Here is a 17,850-nt window from a genome sequence, read left to right as displayed (position 1 = left end):
GCTAAGCCGATTATAATAAACTGAAAATATAATTTGCATTTCCTGTAGAAGTAAATTTATGAAAGCACAACTGAGGTTTATATAATCTATAGTACCAAAATAAGATTGGAGTATGGATCCAGTATGGAATTGGTAGTGTCCTTCCTGGGACTGACAAGCTTACTGCTACATGGTAGAATAAATGATTTTGAGGGGATCTGATCCTATTGCTTGGTACCTCCGGTGTCTGGTACAAAATAATGCTCAATAGATGTTTTCCAAACGAATAATGGAGATTATACAAACAGACTAAAACCTAAACAGACTCAAAACAAGAGTAAATGGTAGAATGGCAATATTGGTGATTTGGCCCATCTGGGGAGGCAGCTGAGTTGAAGGGCATGCTGGCCCAAAGGCAAAAAGGATTAAGTACCAAGCTTATACTATCCTCTTTATGTACTACAGTAAGATGTTAATCTAAGTAACAGCAAAAATTAGAAGGAGTCTTCAGGACTAAACAGTGTTTCAAATCTTATTTTTTATCTAGGAATTCTTAAGGTATTTACAAAAATAACACACTGCCTGGAGAAAACACGAAACAGAGAAAAGGAAGAAAGTTAACAATTACAAAAACCGAATTGTTTTAAGGATTTCTGCACTTTACAGAAACAAAGTGAATCACATTACCGGAATTTGTACTCCGATTTATATTTCTAGAGTTATTTGTCAGCGGCACAAAAAGGAACATCATACGTAGAGCAAAAAGTTAACTTTCTGCCAAAATCCTGCTAAAATGTATTCATTTTACTGAAAGAGAAGCAGTATATGACCAGTTTCCCTAAACATTTATCCACTATGAGGTGGGAATACTCAGAGAAAACTTGAACAATCCAAGTCCCTTGGACACTTTACAGGTCACATTAAAGGAGCCACATCCATCTATAATGGTTTACTGAGAGTCCACATGTTTGTGAGATAGATGTTGGTAGAAAGGCTAACTGGTTATGAAATGAATAGGAGTGACAGACTAAGGAAGAATTTACGCATTTGTTTGCATATAATAAATTATACCAGCCAAATTGACTCCGATGGAGAATACAGTTAGAAATGCTAGAGGTTCTGCAAAGGAGGAAAGGAGATGATGTTCTCAGTTACTGGGGGAGGAAAGAGACAGGAAAGGATTAAGCGGCAGCTAATTCAAGACTATACTAAATACGCCTTTACATTAATTACTAAATAACGTTCTATCTCTTCCCAAAATATGAGATCCCAGGCTCCTTTTTGATTAATACACCAGAGAGAAAAATGGTTTTGGGTAAAACGTACAAGAAATCTGTAAAATAATCATGAATGTAACTTTCAAGTAGGAACAGTTGCCTAATTTCATATGCACAGAAATACCCATTAGTTATTTATAACTAGCTTTAAAAAATTATAACAGCTCACAAGCCCTTATCTGAAACTTTTGGGGTCAAATGTATTTTTGAATTTTTAATTTACTGGATTTTAGAAAGGGGGTAACTTAGATGCATTATGTAAAGTCCCCACCGGGTGTGACACTGCACCCCCAAAGCGAACGCATCAATATTTCTCCGGCATATAAATACACTTAATGAGATAATGACCATATACAGCTTTCCATTAGTTCTAGTCAGGTTTGGCTGCCAAGTAAGATGTGGTGCCAAACTTACTGACAACTTTTGATTTTCATAGCACTCCGGCTTTCATAATTGAGATAAGGGATTGTAGACCTGTAGCACAATATTAGAAGATAAAATTACTGTTAAATTTAAGTTACAAGCTTTTTAAAACTTAAAATAAAAAAGACAGTACCAAGTGCGTAGAGAATTTAAACATATTTTATTGTCAGAGGATGTCATTTGATAAAATTCCCCATCTCATTACATAGCTCCCACAAAATCTTCACAAGGTACCTAGCCTCTTGGAGAAGCGTAGTTACTGAAGGAAAAAACATCACATTCCCGATCGGCACGTTCCTTTTAAGTATGAATGATCGTGTATACTGGGCTATAAAGTAATTCGTGGAAGGGTTTCCCTCGTCCATCGTACATAATTTCACCCACGATTTAGAAAAGATTTATACTGTTAAGCTACTACGATCAGAACTGACAACGTACAGAATAACCCACCTAGATATGCACTAAGCAGTTAGGGCCCCGGGTCCACCATCGTAAAGGACAAAAATCACGTTCTACCTAAGGCGGGCTCTCCGTAGCCATCCTGGCTACGGTCACTGAACGGAGACCTGCATCCCAACTACAGAAAAGAAAACTCGAAGTCCCAGAAGGCCCCGCGCGGAGGCGGGGCAGGGGTTTGCCAGGCCGCAAAACGCCGAGGCCCGAAGCTCGCGGAGGATGGCGGGAACTGAAAGAGCGGGCGTCCGCTGTCCTCCCTCATACCCTTGCCCCCGCGACCCGGCCCCTTCTCCAGCCCTCTGCACGGTACCTGTCCCCAGGACTCTTTGTTCTCTTTCCCGCTGCAGCAGGGGCGGTACTACCGGGTCTCAGATGGCAGCGCGGGGGCGACGACCCCGGGGCTGGGGATGAGGGGAAACCTGGCCTAGCGGGCATGCAGCGCCTTGTCATGTCGGCGCCGCTGGCGACGGCGGCATGAGCTGTGGCTGGAGAAGTTGGGTGCGTGGTTGCCGTCTTGCTGCTGGGACTCGGGGAGGCTGTCGGAGCAGAGTTGGGCGGCACCCCCTTCTCTCTTCATGGCGGTTCTCTCTCTTCGGAAGTGACTCCTGTGTGAGCGGGAAGGAACCTCAGGACCGACAGGGGGCGGGTCTTACTGGAAGGGTCGCGTTCTGACTGGCTGGCACGGCGGTCACTCCGGTAGTGGCGCAATGGAAAGCCGCAGCCTCTCAGGAGAAGGCGGGGTTTCGAGGAGGGGGAGGGGTAAGAAAACTGCCCCCCCCCCCCGTCACGTGCGCGGTTGGTGGGGAGGGCACCGTAGCATCCGGGCCGCGTCGGCCTTGGCAGGCACGCGGGGGCGGGTTGGCGCGGGCCGCTGCAGGCGCTGCGGCAGGCAGCTGGTCGAGGGCGAGGGACGAGGTTTGCAGAAGCAAACCTGAGCCCGGCAGCTGCCCTCAGTGAGGATGGTCAACAGTTGGCCTTCCTGTGTCTTTCAGTTGTGCCGCAGAAATCCCCAGCTGTTCGTTACATCGTCTCTTTCACATGTTAGGTCAGAGTGCCCAAGTGCTGTCACCATTTCCTTGGTTAATCTGCACAGCCCAATTTGAAGACTTGTCCAGTCTGTGAGAGTTCTTGTTAAGGGCTGTGGTGGATGCTTTTTCTTTTTTTCAGAAAGAAAGAAAACCCCAGCGAAATAACGGCCGTGTTTATTCCAAGAAGCATTTTGTTTCTCAGCTGTTGAAACGAGTTATCCATGAGGTCTCTACAGCCAGATTCCTTGTAGATTTTTTGAAAGGAACATAGGGTCAGCTTTCAATTACCCGTGTTAAGTGTGGACAGCGTAGATTAGTGAAACCTGCCAGCAGTCTCCGGTCGTCCTCCGTCAGGGGCTTGTGCTTTGGAGGCTGTTAGACAGGGTTTTCCTTACAAACAGACTGGCCAGAGTATTTCTGAGCCTCAGTTTCCACATCTGTAAAAGGAGTATTCTACTCACCTATAAGATGAAAATTCTACAATTTTCTGGGAAATTGTAAACTATAAAAGAGATAAGCAGTGTGAACGTCACAGTTCAGAATCTCTCAGGTAATAGGTACTAAGCAAATTAGTGTTCCCTTTCCTTTGCTCTTCAGACATACTCTTACACTTGACTATAAAATTTTCCAGGGACAGGTCAGATACTGTTATATTTAATATATTAATAGTTATAAAACATAGTTGTATGCAATAAGTCTTAACCAAAATACCAATCTCCAGGATGCCCAAGCTTTAATTGGCAGGGCTGTTCAAGAATTTAGACAGGTCTTTATATAATAATGTACTAGATGCTTGAAATGTGTTGAATGAATAATGATTTATATGTTTTGTTTATTTAGGGCTTTTTACATGTATTATTTCCTATCTCTTGTATTAGTGCTTTCAGTTGGACGTTTCTACACTGGTAAATTCTTTCTTCTGTAACGGCCCATCTACAAAACACTTGATCCGATTCGTTTCACTGCATGCTCGGTCCATTAAAAAGAGCGATGCATAAAAAACAACATTCTACATGATCAATCAGTCGCTTTTCTTGGATTATAGTATTTGAATCATCTAGCCTCCAAGGTATCACTTTAAAGTCTGTAGTCGTGCTACCAAACAATAGTTTTCACATTTTCTTAATCTGAGCAACAGATTATGGAGTTAAGTGAGGCAAGAAATCCCTTGATCAATAAATGGAGATGGAGTCATAATGAAAACACAATTTAAAAAATCTCTTCTTAACAGGGAAGTAGTGATCTAAATCCTCAATAAGCATCAAGGCTCTTCTTTCTTGAAGCTGTGTTTGAAAATGATACAGATTTGGTCACAGAGTGAAATATGCTTAACATACTAACTAGAACTGTTGGGAGCCTCTCGGGCACTTTCCACCCCCCCAAACAGCATTGGGCAGTCTATTTTGTGTTTATACCCCTTCTCCCACATTGAATGTATATACGTATACGTATACATATACATATGCCACATGCACGTATGCGCGCGCACACACGTACACACACACACACACACACACACACACACGGTTCATGTAGGGCTTTTCAATTTGTAGTGGGCCAGAAATCGATATTCAGCAGCTGTACACTAGGTGAAAGATGTTAAAGACCTCAGGTGTTTGCATGTGAGGACACAAGAGGAGAGTAGAACTGGGATGGGGCTAGGGGAGAGAATGATGAATAAACTAGACAAGACTGAATTCGAGACCTCAGATAAAACTTCAGCCAGGATTGTCTAAAGAATTTGGAGAAATTAAGGCCAGACAGCCATAAAAGGCTAGACAGAAGATTTCTGGGAATGAGGACAGGCACGAGGAAGTAAAGACCGCAGGAATGGAGTGGCTACTATGCCCGAAGCTTCTGTGGGGTGCAGCTCAGCTCAGCCTGGCATCCTGAACTGTTAAAGACCATTATGAGGAGCACAGACTCTGGCCTTGATGGGAACGGATGGGGCAGCAGGAGAAACAGTGTTACATGAACAACAGATCAAGTTTGCTGGGAGCATCAGGCCCTACGTGGGAATCCTGAGAGGAGTGATAACATAGCTGATGCCAGAGATTCTAAGCAGTCACAAAAGAGACAACAGCGTGGGCAGACTGACTCACACGGTGCCTTGGCAGGCAGGGACTCAAAGAACAAAAGGTCAGTAAGTGACCAAGAATGTTACTAAAAAGAAGACAACTAAAAGAAAAGTAACTTCTCGTTCTACGGTAAGGACATACTTTTGCTCTGAGATTATTACCCTCTGGTAAACTCCAAGGCTCTTGTCGGAGGGTTCTCTAGGACAGGCAGAGAGACAAAGATGGCTCTGGGGCAGAGCTGCCTGCCGTTTGGCCAAGACTGGATGTGTGGCGGGGAGGGTAGAGGGACCTGGGAAGGGGGATAAGGAGCAGACCCAGAAAAACAGGAAATAATTAACTTGAGCGCCTGACAGAGAAAGAAAGAGCACGTGATGATCTGAAGAAGGAAAAGCGAGCTCCAGCTTCTCAAGATCCACACAGTTCACTTTGCAAATGGATGCCGAACTCAAAACTGCCCAAGTGCTTGGAAAAAGCACCGGCCTGGTTTTAAGGGGCCGCTAGGGACATGCCAAAAGTAATATAACGTACTGTCATGTAATCTAAATGTCCTGGGAATAGTGAGTAACACTCTGCAAAAGCAGATCTGCTGTTAGGGGAAGTACGTTTCTTGTTATTCCATCTTGGAATGTTGCAAGGTAATATTACCTACACTTTAGAACGCAAGTAACATAGTTGTGATTTTTGACATGCCTGAATATGTCCTATACTAATATTTACTTAACATTTTCACTTAAATCGCTCTTAAACACATTTACTTCGGAAGAAAACTTAAAATCATTTCGTAAGTTAAAAATCGGTATCACTTGGGAAGTGATAACTTTCCAAATGGAAGCAAACTGTAAAAACAAATAAATAATAAGTAGAAACAAATATGTCTCCACGTTTCTCCTCAGGTCACCTTGTTTACTAGTGGTGGTAGGCATAGATATTATTCAGACACGTGAGATACAAGAGACTCTTTGGGAAATACTAGTTTTAGGGACTCTGGGCTGTAACCAGGTGTTTTTCAGACTTGGTTAGCAACCCGTTAGAGGGTTTTGAAATTGATGCAATGGGTCACAGACCATACTGAAAAAAAGGTGGGAGAATGGAATAGAGGATACCCGTGAACTGCACGTAGTTTATGGTTATGTGTTATTTTGCAAAACTTTTTTATGTGGTAGTGATATAAAAGGTATTTCTGTGGACCCTCCTATGGTCAGTGGTGGAAATGTTTGAAAGTCCTTGCTGTTATCAGTGTTCATATTTCCCACTTCTGTGTATTGGTGGCATTGAACAGCAGAGGCTGCTTGGAAGAGAAAAGATGGGCTTCCTTTGGTCACTCCTGTGGCTGGGGAGGGTAGGGAGACATAACTCAGGCTCTCCTTATATCCTTTCAAGGCCATTCCCTCCAGGAGTGGGGAGCCTTGTAGAGGGAGGCGGACTGTCTCTCCAAAGGAGCTTGCCTTTACCCTTCCTGGGCTGTAATCGATTCAAGATGGGAAGGAGTGATTGAGGTGGCCCTCTCAGGTCCTGCCTTATGCTCAGTAATCTAGGGACCATGGATGAGAAATGGGAGAAGGAAGAATGTTGCGAACAAGGTGGAAAGATCCCCTGTGCAACCTGCCCCTCACATAAAACGCCACCACCCGGAACTGGAGAGGGTCTGGTAGGGAGAATACATGTGATCTCACACCTTTGCAGTGCTCTTCCTGGAATTCCAAACACCATGACCCATCAGGTCTTTCTTCTATCGGTCTCTGACTTTCCCTTCAGTCATTCCCCACCAACACTATCCTGAAGCTGTAAGCTTCCACAACACCAAAATACTGAATCTTCTGTGCCAGGCTTCCTGAAGATATGCTTCCCTTAGCTCCCAAAGAGTTTGTTAAAGATGTAGGACAGCATTTAAAAATCAAGAGATTTCACACAAAATTCCAGATTTCTGGCTTCAACAGGTACAAAGAGGGGTCTCACACTTATGCCTACAGGGGCGAGGTAAATGCATATATGAATCAGGTCCATTCTCCTGACTTTTGTAGAGAACTGGGATCAGAAAATACTTCTTAGGACAATATGACGACAGAGGCAAACTCCCATTGGGTCTTAGCGTTTCTTCCTCTTCTCTCAGCATCAAAGAGAGAAGCACCAGGCAATGGTGAGGTAAGACACGATACAGGACCACAATAAAAGCCTGCAACCTCCTCTCTGAGCTGCCGTAGATGTCTTAATATATAACCTAATATTTGTTTCTGTGGTCCTATGAGATAATGCTCTCTTAAAGCAAATGTCTCCTGGAACCAAGAGAGGAGAAAATAGAGCTTTTGGTGCTCAGAGAGGTGTTACAGGAAGTTAGCAGGATTCTCAATCAGGGGTTCTTACTTAAAGAAATTGCCACACAGTGGTGCCTGGGTGGCTCAGTCTGTTAAGCATCTGACTTTGGCTCAGGTCATGATCTCATGGCCCGTGAGTTGGAGCCCTGTGTCGGGCTCTGTGCTGACAGCTCAGAACCTGGAGCTGCTCCGGATTCTGTGTTTCCCTCTCTGCCCCTCCTCTGCTCGTGTTCTGTCTCTCTTTCAAAAATAAATAAACATTAAAAAAAATTTTAATACAAAAAAGTGCCACATTTTACCTATGATCAATACCTATGGGTATGTATGTATGTATGTATGTATGTATTTTTGAGAGAGACATAGCATGTGAGCAGGGAAGGAGCAGAAACACACACACACACACACACACACACACACACACACAGAATGCGAAGCAGGCTCTGGGCTCTGAGCTGTCAGCACAGAGCTCCATGCGGGGCTCGAACTCACGAACTGTGAGATCATAACCTGAGCCAAAGTGGGACAGGACACTCAACCCACTGAGCCGCCCAGGCACCCCTTTAAAAATTTTTTTTTTTTACATTTATTTATTTATTTATTTTGAGAGAGAGAGAGACAGAGCACAAGTGGGGGAGGGGCAGAGAGAGGAGATACAGAATCTGAAGCAGGCTCCAGGCTCTGAGCTGTCAGCATAGAGCCTGACTTGGGGCTTGAACTCACAAACTGTGAGATCATGACCTGAGCCGAAGTTGGACGCTTAACCGACTGAGTCACCCAGGCGCCCCTAATACTTATGGGCATTTAAAAGAAGCAGTGGCCAGGGCACCTGGCTGGTTCAGTTGGTAAAGAATGTGGCTCTTGATCTTAGGGTTGTGAGTTCAAGCCCTGTGTTGAGTGTAGAGATTACTTAAAAATAAAATCTTAAAAAATAAAAAAATAACAAACGAACCAATGGCCTGTAACTATCAAAAATACAAAATGCACATGTTCTTTGATTCAGCAATTCCCCTTCTAACGTCTCTTTAGAAATATACTTCTACATTCACAAAGACGGATCTATAAAGTTATTTGTTGTAGCATTATCAGTAGTGTAAGGCTGAAAGGGAACTAACCAGCCCAGATTTGGGGACAAAACAAATTATGGCACATCCATACAGTAGAATGCTGTGCTGCAGGTAGAAAGTCACTTGGAAAGCACAGCATCCTTCCAAGAGTATTGGTGTATACATGCAAATAACCCCTTTTGTTTATATAAGCAATAACATGGTCTATGTATACACAGTAGTATGCACCGTTTTGCAACTTAATTTTTTCACTTAATATATCTTAGAGACTATTCCATACCAGTTTATATTGTTGATGAGCGTCAAGAGTTCAGCTAAACTTTGTAATATTGCCAGCTCGGCATCCATTTTGTAGGCCAAGAAGCCTGCAGGGGCCTTGAACTGACATTTACCCTCCCACGCACACGCCTAGAGAACAGCCTGCAAAGTAACAAGTGAATGTAAGTTCCTTATATGACTCCCCAACAGTCCCTGTGATCAACAGTGTCCCCTGCCTTCCAGGGCCTTCCCCTTGTGTGCCTCTTTAATAAGACCCTCGTGAACCTTACCAAAACCCATCTCTTTTGAATTTGAATCGACCAATCTGGCCGTAGCCTGGGAACCCCAAAGGATTCCACCACGGACCCTAATAAAGGCATGTGCTTTAGGTCCTGCTGCTCTGACTCAGTAGTACAAACATTTGATGCTGGGTTCTCCAACTCTGTGTGTCTTAAACATAACTCCTTTTCTCCCCTCCCCAACCTCCAAATTTAATGCTCTCTCCCCCTGTATTTCTTATCTTAGTGAATGGTGTCATCAGCTCCCCTCCCCCGTCGCCCAAGCCAGAAGCCTGGCAATCCTACTAACCCTTCGTCTCTCTCATCCTTAGCCCTGACCTGTCATCAGTCACCAAGTCTTAGTGATTTTGTACCCTAACTATCACTTGTATCCTTTCTTTTCTCTTAATAATACATGCACATACAAAAAAAATACATGCACGTACACACACAGAAACATATATTTGGTTCCTTTTAGAAATGTAGAACACAGAGACAAATACAAAGAAAAATATTATAAACACATATTCACCACCAGACTCACAAACTGTTAACATTTTGCCCAGTTACTTGTCCTCTTTTATGGTCTTTTTTGTTTTTATAATAAAATATCACGGGGACATCTGGGTGGCTTAGTCGGCTAAGCATCCGACTTGGGCTTAGGTCATGATCTCCCCATTTGTGAGTTGGAGCCCTACATTGGACTCTCTGGGTTGGTGAGTTCAAGCCCCGCATCAGGCTCTCTGCTGTCAGCGTGGAGACTGCTTTGGATCTTTTGTCCCCCTCTCTGTCTGCCCTTCCCTCACTCACACTCTCACTTTTTCTCTCCCAAAATAAAGAAACATTTAAAAATTAAAAAAAAAATCACAGAGGTAGCTGAGTCCTTATTAACAAACACCCCATTTTAATCCTCCCCCCCACACTGTTGTGGGTTTCAAGTCCACAAGGTCTCTGTGCCTCTGGTTCCTTGTTTTTTTTTTTTTTTTTTTTTTTACATACACCTATATTTTGTCATAAAGAATATATAGGATTATTTTGTATATGTTTTTTAAAAGATTTGCGTGCTTGTACATCTGATTTCTATAGGCAGTTTGTATGCCACATTTTATCCATTACAAGCGATACTGTCGTGAACATTTCTGTACATGCTTATTGTGCCCATGTGCAAGAATTTCTGTGGGTTATGTAATCAGAAGGGAAATTGCTGGGTCATAGGGTATTTGCATTATCAAGTTTATTGTATGCTGCTAAATTGCTTTCCATAAATGGCTGAATTAATTTATGGTCCCGCTAGCAATGTATGAGAATTCTGTTTTCCTTATGTCTGCTCTAATATTTGATATCATCATCCTTTTTTATTTTTGCTAATCCGAAGGGTGAAAATGGTTTCTCGTTGTTTTATTTTGCATTCCCTTAATTATTATGTTGACTACCTCTTCATACATTTGGCGGGGGGGGGGGCTATTTGGATTGTTTTTTGTTGTTGTTAATTGCCTATTTCTATATTTCATTCATTTCTAAGCTATTTGTATTTTTCCTATTGGTTTCTAGAACTTGAAACTACATATTATGTCTACACAAAAATCCTTTCCATCTCTCTTGCTGTACCCCAATACATATCCTAATTATCCCCTGCAAAGTCTCTTGCAACAGCTTCCAAACTGGTCTCTATGCCTTCAGTTTGTCCTTCTTCAATTCATCTTCCCACTGCAGCCTGGGCCAATTTTCTAATAAGCAAATCTGGGTATTGCCACTTCCAAATTCATTACTGACAGGGGAACAAAACAAAAACATCATCATCATCAACAACGGCCAAATCCCAAGCAGACAATTAAAAAAAATTTTTTTTAGCGGTGCCTGGGTGGCTCAGTCAGTTAAGCATCCAACCTTGGCTCAGGTCATGATCTCACAGTTTGTGATTTCGAACCCCGCATCAGACTCTGTGCTGACAGCTCAGAGCCTGGAGCCCGCTTCGGATGCTGTGTCTCCCTCTCTCTCTGCCCCTCCCCTGCTCACGCTCTGTCTCTCCCTCTCTCTCAAAAAAAATAAACATCTAAAAAAATGTTTTTTAATGTTGAGTTTTTTGAGAGAGAGGGAGAGACAGAGCGCGAGTGAGGGTTGGCAGAGGGAGAGGGAGACACAGAATCTGAAACAGGCTCCAGGTTCCAGCACAGAGCCCAGTGCAGGGCGGGAACTCACGAACCTCGAGATCATGACCTGAGCCGAAGTCAGACGCTTAACGGACTGAGCCACCCAGGCCACCACCCCCCCCCAACAGTGGACAAATTTTAAAGCCTTAAATGTACAATTAAATCCTTTGGCAGGCCATACCAGGTACTCCATGATTTGGTCCCTTTCCACCCGTGCGAGGCCATCACATTTTTCCTCCCTGTGCATCTTACATCCAGTCGTTCAGAACAATGAATGGTATTGGCCATTCTTTGAACACATCAGCCTCACTCGTGCTTCTGGGCTTTTACATACCTCATTTGTACTGCTGTCTTGTCCTCCTACTAAAATTTTACCTGACATCCCTTAAGACACCCAGTTGCTCCTTCCTCAACCCAAACATACACTATGGCCCCACCATAAAAGTTACGACCTTGCATAGAAATGATTTATTGTATATATGTCTGCTCTTGGGATTGAAAGCTTCACTTGGCCCTGGCTCTGTCTGTTTGTCTCAAGAGGCAGAATAGTAGAGTGGTTAGGAGTATGGGCTCTGAAGCCAGATGGCCTGAGTTTGAGTCTCAGCTCTGTTATTCTTTGGAATTTACTTAGCTTCTCCATGACTCAGATTCCTCATTTGTAAAGCAGGGATAATATAGTACCTATGTCATTGGCTTGTATTAAATCAGTTAATATATATAAAGTGCTTGTAACAGTATACAGCATATAATAGATGCTCAATAAAGGGTAATTCAGGTAATCTGTTTAGCTTTATTAATAACCCTTATTTATTCATGGTAGGCCCTTGGTATATTTGCACAAATACCTTGTCTATCCACACTGTATGTCTTAATGCTCTTTTCAGAATTAGTGCTGAGAATGTTGAAACACATGTCCATGGTCTTTGGGGTATTACAACCTCCACAGTGGGTCAGTTCCCCCAGTCTGCTACAGTTGGGTCAGTTCCCCCAGTCTATCACCTGCCCAGTTGTGGCTTCCTCTGATTTCCAGACACAGGCCCATTCCTCAAAAAGAGATTCCTAGGGCAAGAGGAGGCACTTAGTGTTGGAGCAGTGAGTGCTAGCCTGGGTGACCCATGGACATCCCTAACTAAAATTTTAGGAGTAACCCCACTGTTCACTTAGTCCTGGCTCGCTCAGTGAGTCTTGGTCAATGGTACCCATTCTTCTTCCCTTCTTTCCCCAGCTTCTCCATCCCAGACGCTTAGCTCCCATGCCAGAAATAGCTGTAGGCATTAGAAAAATGCATTACATTAAACGAATCTGAGAACATTCTTTGCATTTTAAAAACCTTAGCTAGCCACTGTACCACACTTCCACCCCAGTCCTTTCCAAACCACTCACCAAATCCACCTTCTTCCTCTTCTCTTCACCCTTGAAGCAGACTTCAGTCTGAGGTCCCCATGTATTGTAAACCCAAACCATCCGTTCCAAGATTCCCCCAGAATCCGTAGTTTCCCATGTTAGGGACTCAGATGGTCTTTACCATAACGCGCTCCTTCTGAACTCTTTCAAGCACAAAATTCTCACTTTGTGTTCTTATGACGAGAGCAGAAACAAATCTTTCCTGGGTAGTTGGGAGCAGGAAAATATGCTTTGTTTTTGTTTTGTAGAGCATAGCCTAGAAATGCCATGCCTGATTTTCTAGAGGCCTTTAGAGTGCTGCTGGCTTAGATCACAAATGAAAAATTCAGATGTGGACAGGTGTGAAAGTCAAGGGATCAGCCTGGGGAATTCTGGGTGTCTACAACTCAGCCGAACAAATGGCAAAACAACAGGTGTCCACAGATGTACCGACCCATGAGGCCCTCATACCCGAAGCTCGCTTAGGGATTGAATTCTCCCATGAAATCCACTCCCGCTTTGTGTGGGGCCCCTTTACCCAATCTCTGCAAGCCCTGGGAAATAATACATTCTGCCGGCCTTATGTTACAGGTACTAGGAGGTTATGTGTGACTCACTCAGAATTAGTTGGCTTTAGGACTGAAAGTTCTGACATTTTCAGGCTGCTTATTAGTCATAGAATGTTGTAGCCTACCTAGAGATGTTGCCTAATACTAAAAAATTATGGTTGAAGCAAACCACTGGGGGGAGGGGGACCACAGCCGACAGAACAGAGACCTGTTGAATTGGGAACCCCGTGTAGGGTCCTCAGAGCCACAAAGTGCTCTCTTGAAATAAGAAGACACTTTTGTGGGGGAAGAAGGAATGCTATGGAAAAAAGAATCGATATGACTTTCCCTTTATCGGGAAATCAGTTATCGGGGATCAGAAATGGGATGGGGGAGTTTTGGAAATTTGGCATTCCACAGAATAAGAACCCCACATCTGTTCTTATTTCTATCCTCTGTTTGCCTCTTGGAGTGGTGGAAGAAAACAAAACCGAAAAGACCTGGGTGCTGGTCATCAGGAGTTCTAGCCAAACAGAGAGCTTAGGGAACTACATGCCGCTCTTTGGCCAGCACGGGTGATGCTGTGGCAGCCTCCAAAGGAGAAGGAAACAGATTGAACACCTGCGTTTGCAGCAGAGATGGACGGGAGAGCTTTGGTGAGGTACATGGTGAGAGGGGGCAGTTGTCCTGAGAGAGGACTGAACCTAGCGGCAGTGATTTCGTGTGTGAATGAGGTTGCTCACAAAAGCACAGCCTGTAATAGGACATTGGTAACAATGCATGTGTCCGTCAATAGGGATTTGCTGAATAAACTATGGCCCAGCTTCAATATGGGATACCATACAGCCAGTAAAAAGAACGGAGAGGAGTGGCACCTGGAAGCTTCGGTTGGTTAAGCTTCCGACTTCGGCTCAGGTCATGACTACGCAGTTTGTGCGTTGAGCCTGCTTCGGATTCTCTGTCTCCCTCTCTCTCTGCCCCTTCCTTGCTCGTGCTCTCTCTCTCAAAGATAAGTAAATAAACATTAAAAAAAAAAAGAATGGAGAGGATATAGGCGTGTTGATATGGAAGATATTTGAGATATGCTAAGCGAAAAAAGCAGAGTATACAATAGTATGCGGATAGTAAAATCCTACATCTGTGTGGTGTTTTCCTTTAAGGTTAGGCATATAAGATTCATTTACACATTCTGTTTAAATTTTTTTTTAAATTTTATTTATTTTTGAGAGAGAGAGAGAGAGACAGAACATGAGCAGGGGAGGAGTAGAGAGAGAGGGAGACCCAGAATCCAAAGCAGGTTCCAGGCTCTGAGCTGTCAGCACAGACCCCGACGCGGGGCTGGAACTCACGGAGCAGATCATGACCTGAGCTGGAGTCAGATGCTTAACTGACCGAGCCACCCAGGCGCCCCCACATTCTTGTATGTACATAGATAATGTCTACAGGAAGTTCATGAAACTGTTGAAAGTGCCCCATGTCTGTGCTCTGGGATTCAACTTAGAGGAGGTATCAGGGAATTATTATTTTCAACTTTATAATCTTTATTCTGTTTGAAAAATTTAGAGGCCATTTATAATTTTTAAAATTTATTTACATGTAAAGTTTTGAGGGTTTCAGCTGGGAAAGTTTCAGGGTTTACAGTATTTGGGAGCCTGTCTGTAAATGCTCATTTCAAATAAGAATATGGACTTCAGTTTTCTGATTTCTTCATTCACCTAGGATGGCGGACAAAATTGCAGTATTTCATGCCATGCCAAATATTTACAATGACCATGTTCTAAGTCACAGCAGGATTCTAGAAGATGCCAAAGAACTGATAGCATATAAAAAACATTCTCTGTCCACAATGTTATAAAATTGGAAATCAGTAACAGAAGTACCAGATTTAAGTAATAAATAACCAACTGAAGACATAGTCTAATTCTAAATTCTCTAATGGTGATAACATAAAGGAAATCTTTATGAATGAATTTTCTGATTTTTACTTTTCCCCTTAATTATGATGAGGATATTTGCTGCTCCAAAGTTGAACTAGCTGTGAATAAGTGAATGAGTTAATTAATTTATTTGTATCTTATCTCTTTCCGTTAAGGTTTGAAGGTAGTTCAGTTGCTTGTGAACTCAAGCTAAATATGGAGGAAGCTTCCTGGTCAGTTGTTGTCACACTAACGTATTAAAGCCATGTAATTCTTCTAGGGGCGCCTGGGTGGCTCAGTCGGTTAAGCATCTGACTTCAGCTCAGGTCATGATCTCACAGTCCGTGAGTTCGAGCCCCACGTTGGGCTCTGTGCTGATAGCTCAAAGCCTGGAGCCTGCTTCAAATTCTGTGTCTTCCTCTCTCTCTGCCCCTCCCCTGCTCATGCTCTGTTCTCTCTGTCTCAAAAATAAATAAAAATATTAAAAAAAAACATGTAATTCTTCTAAAATCCTAACCCTCGGTCACAGGTACCTGCATTTGAAGGATCCTGTTTTTCTTTGGAAAGGAGCCCACACCTGCCAGTCACAATGATGCTTAGATACTGACATGGACAGATGCCCAAGATATAGCTTACATGAAAAAAAAAAAAAAACGAGTTGCAAGACAACGTGTATTGTGCATAGTGTTACATGACCTAATTGCAAACCAGGCTCTACTTGGGGTGTCAAGAAGGCAAATAAATAAATAAATAAATAAATAAATAAAAGTTTGTAAGAACACATGTAGCTTTTAAAGTACTGAAATAATAATGAAAGGAAAAGCCAAAACTTTGACTTTCCATGTACTTGTTTTGCTGTTTAGTATTTTTCTTTCTGAGTGAAACACAAGTAGGGTAGGGACACCGTAACCATTTCCAAGCTTAGGTTGGCTAAAGTTCTAAGTGTGGGCCGTCATTTTATGATAGTAATTTTGTACAACTTTATGTATATGTGCATATATATGAAATGTTCATATATGCAAAGAAAGCAACCTGGATGAATACATCTCAACTTAAAGGTGTTTATCTCTGAAGGACAGAGTTTTGATTTCTACCTTACATATTCCTGTAACTTTTGACGTTTTTGCAATGGGCACGAGTTACTCTTGTAATCAGGAAAACACAACTGAAAACAAAATAAAACAAATTTGTTTTAGGCAGTGTGCAGTTGGGCCTTGCCTGGGAATATAACTTGTTGATAGTGTGTTGATGTGACTTTACCAGCTACGGAGATACCACTGCCAAACTCGGAGACAAAATCTTTCCCATGAGTCCAGCCTGAAGGCTCACCCTTGATTCACTACAATTTGCTAGGATTTCTTTGTGTCCTGCTGCCGCCACCTCTAACCTCTGGCCATTCTCTACCTGTCCCCTTGTCCAGCTGGCCTCGGTGGACATGCATCTGACTAGTAAGATTCCTAACTGTTTTTCTCTTTCCCAGCTTGGATTGACCCCTTGGAGATCACCTCGGACCTTCTAATAAAACCCTACCTCTTTTTCCTGTATAAACAGGCCTTGTGGCCATTTTCGTGTGTGATTCAGAATGTCATGTAAATGCTCTGGCAAGCTGGATCGATGTAAAATGTGGGCGCAATCAATGAAAGATTCTGAACACAGTAAGTTCGTGAAGCTGTGTCGGAATGAGAGAAGGGCAGGACAGGAGCAAAAGCCAGCCTCTCCCAGGTGGGAGGTCCTCACCAGCTTCCTGACAGTCTGGAGATGAAGGCTAACCCACTGGAACAGAGGAGCAGGACAAAAGGTGGCCGGCTGGCAGTGGGGCAATTACGGTGTTTGGGGAGGTGGGGTTATGGAGTGGTGATGGGGGCTTTGGCTGGCTGGGTGGAGAATTCATCAGAGTCTGGAGCTTCCTGAAGACAAAGACTATGGGGACCAACTGGGATTTACTGGGCTTTAGTTAATCCTTGGCTGTAAGACTTGCAGATTACCTGTCTGGACTATTTGTTGGTATGTAATGCAGAGACCAAACCCAGTGAAAAGGAGGCCTGGGAGGGCAGAACCCTCTGAGGTGGAAGGACCCTTCCCCAAGGTAAAGCTGATCACAATTCAAAGTAGGTCTTGCATGATGCATGGTTGGCCACCCCAGGAGAGAGATGTTCTGAGAGAGACGATGTGAGAGAATGAAAGGGGAGCGTGGCTGCGTGTTGGTTAGAAAGGAGCCAAGAGCCAGGCCCGGAAATCAAACCTCCTGACACCTGTGTGATTCTTGATGTTGTGAGGCTTTTCCAGTTTGTGTTTCTCCGTGTCTGTTTCCATGGTGATTAGCAGTCATCAGCAGTAGTAAAGCGGCAAACGCTTTAAAGTAAAATGTGTTTGTCTTTGGGGGCAGCAGGGAAGGAAGAGTGGGGGTCTGGCAAAGGCACCCCCTCCAAGGAGGCTAAAGCAGGCTGTCCCAGGGCCCGCTGTGAGAAGGGGAAGGAGGGCTGGACCTGGCAGCAAATCTGGGCCAAGGAGAGCCTGGAGGGCTTAGTCAGAACAAAACAAAAACAAAAACAAAAACGAGAAGAAATAAAAAGCCCTCCCCTGTGGGATTTTCTCACCCCTACTCTCATTTTACCTATCCTTCTATTGTGACACTTATTTCACCCCTAATAGGAGTTAATAAATTGCCCTGCGACTATTTGCTTTTATATTTCCAACTAG

The 17,850-nt window shown here is 43.4% G+C and overlaps 1 protein-coding gene across 3 annotated transcripts in view; it reads right to left on the bottom strand.

The window, feature by feature from the left end:
• The window catches only part of SLF2 (SMC5-SMC6 complex localization factor 2), a 49,098-nt gene extending 46,370 nt beyond the window's left edge, over nt 1-2,728 (bottom strand). For all 3 annotated transcript variants that reach the window (XR_006960929.1, XM_047073314.1, XM_047073315.1), the window contains exon 1: nt 2,446-2,728. Coding sequence is in view for 2 of the 3 variants with exons in the window: in XM_047073314.1 (XP_046929270.1) it covers nt 2,446-2,585 (140 nt within the window). In the remaining variant the exon portion in view is untranslated. The remainder of the gene's footprint in view (nt 1-2,445) is intronic.
• Between the last annotated feature and the right edge of the window lie 15,122 nt (nt 2,729-17,850).

Source organism: Lynx rufus, unplaced genomic scaffold (assembly GCF_022079265.1).
Source record: "Lynx rufus isolate CCGP_SWC_20201006 ecotype Redwood Valley unplaced genomic scaffold, mLynRuf1.p SCAF_11, whole genome shotgun sequence".
Classification (NCBI taxonomy): Eukaryota; Metazoa; Chordata; class Mammalia; order Carnivora; family Felidae; genus Lynx; species Lynx rufus.
The sequence above is the reverse complement of the archived record's forward strand: the minus strand, read 5'-3'. Positions and strand labels throughout refer to the sequence as shown.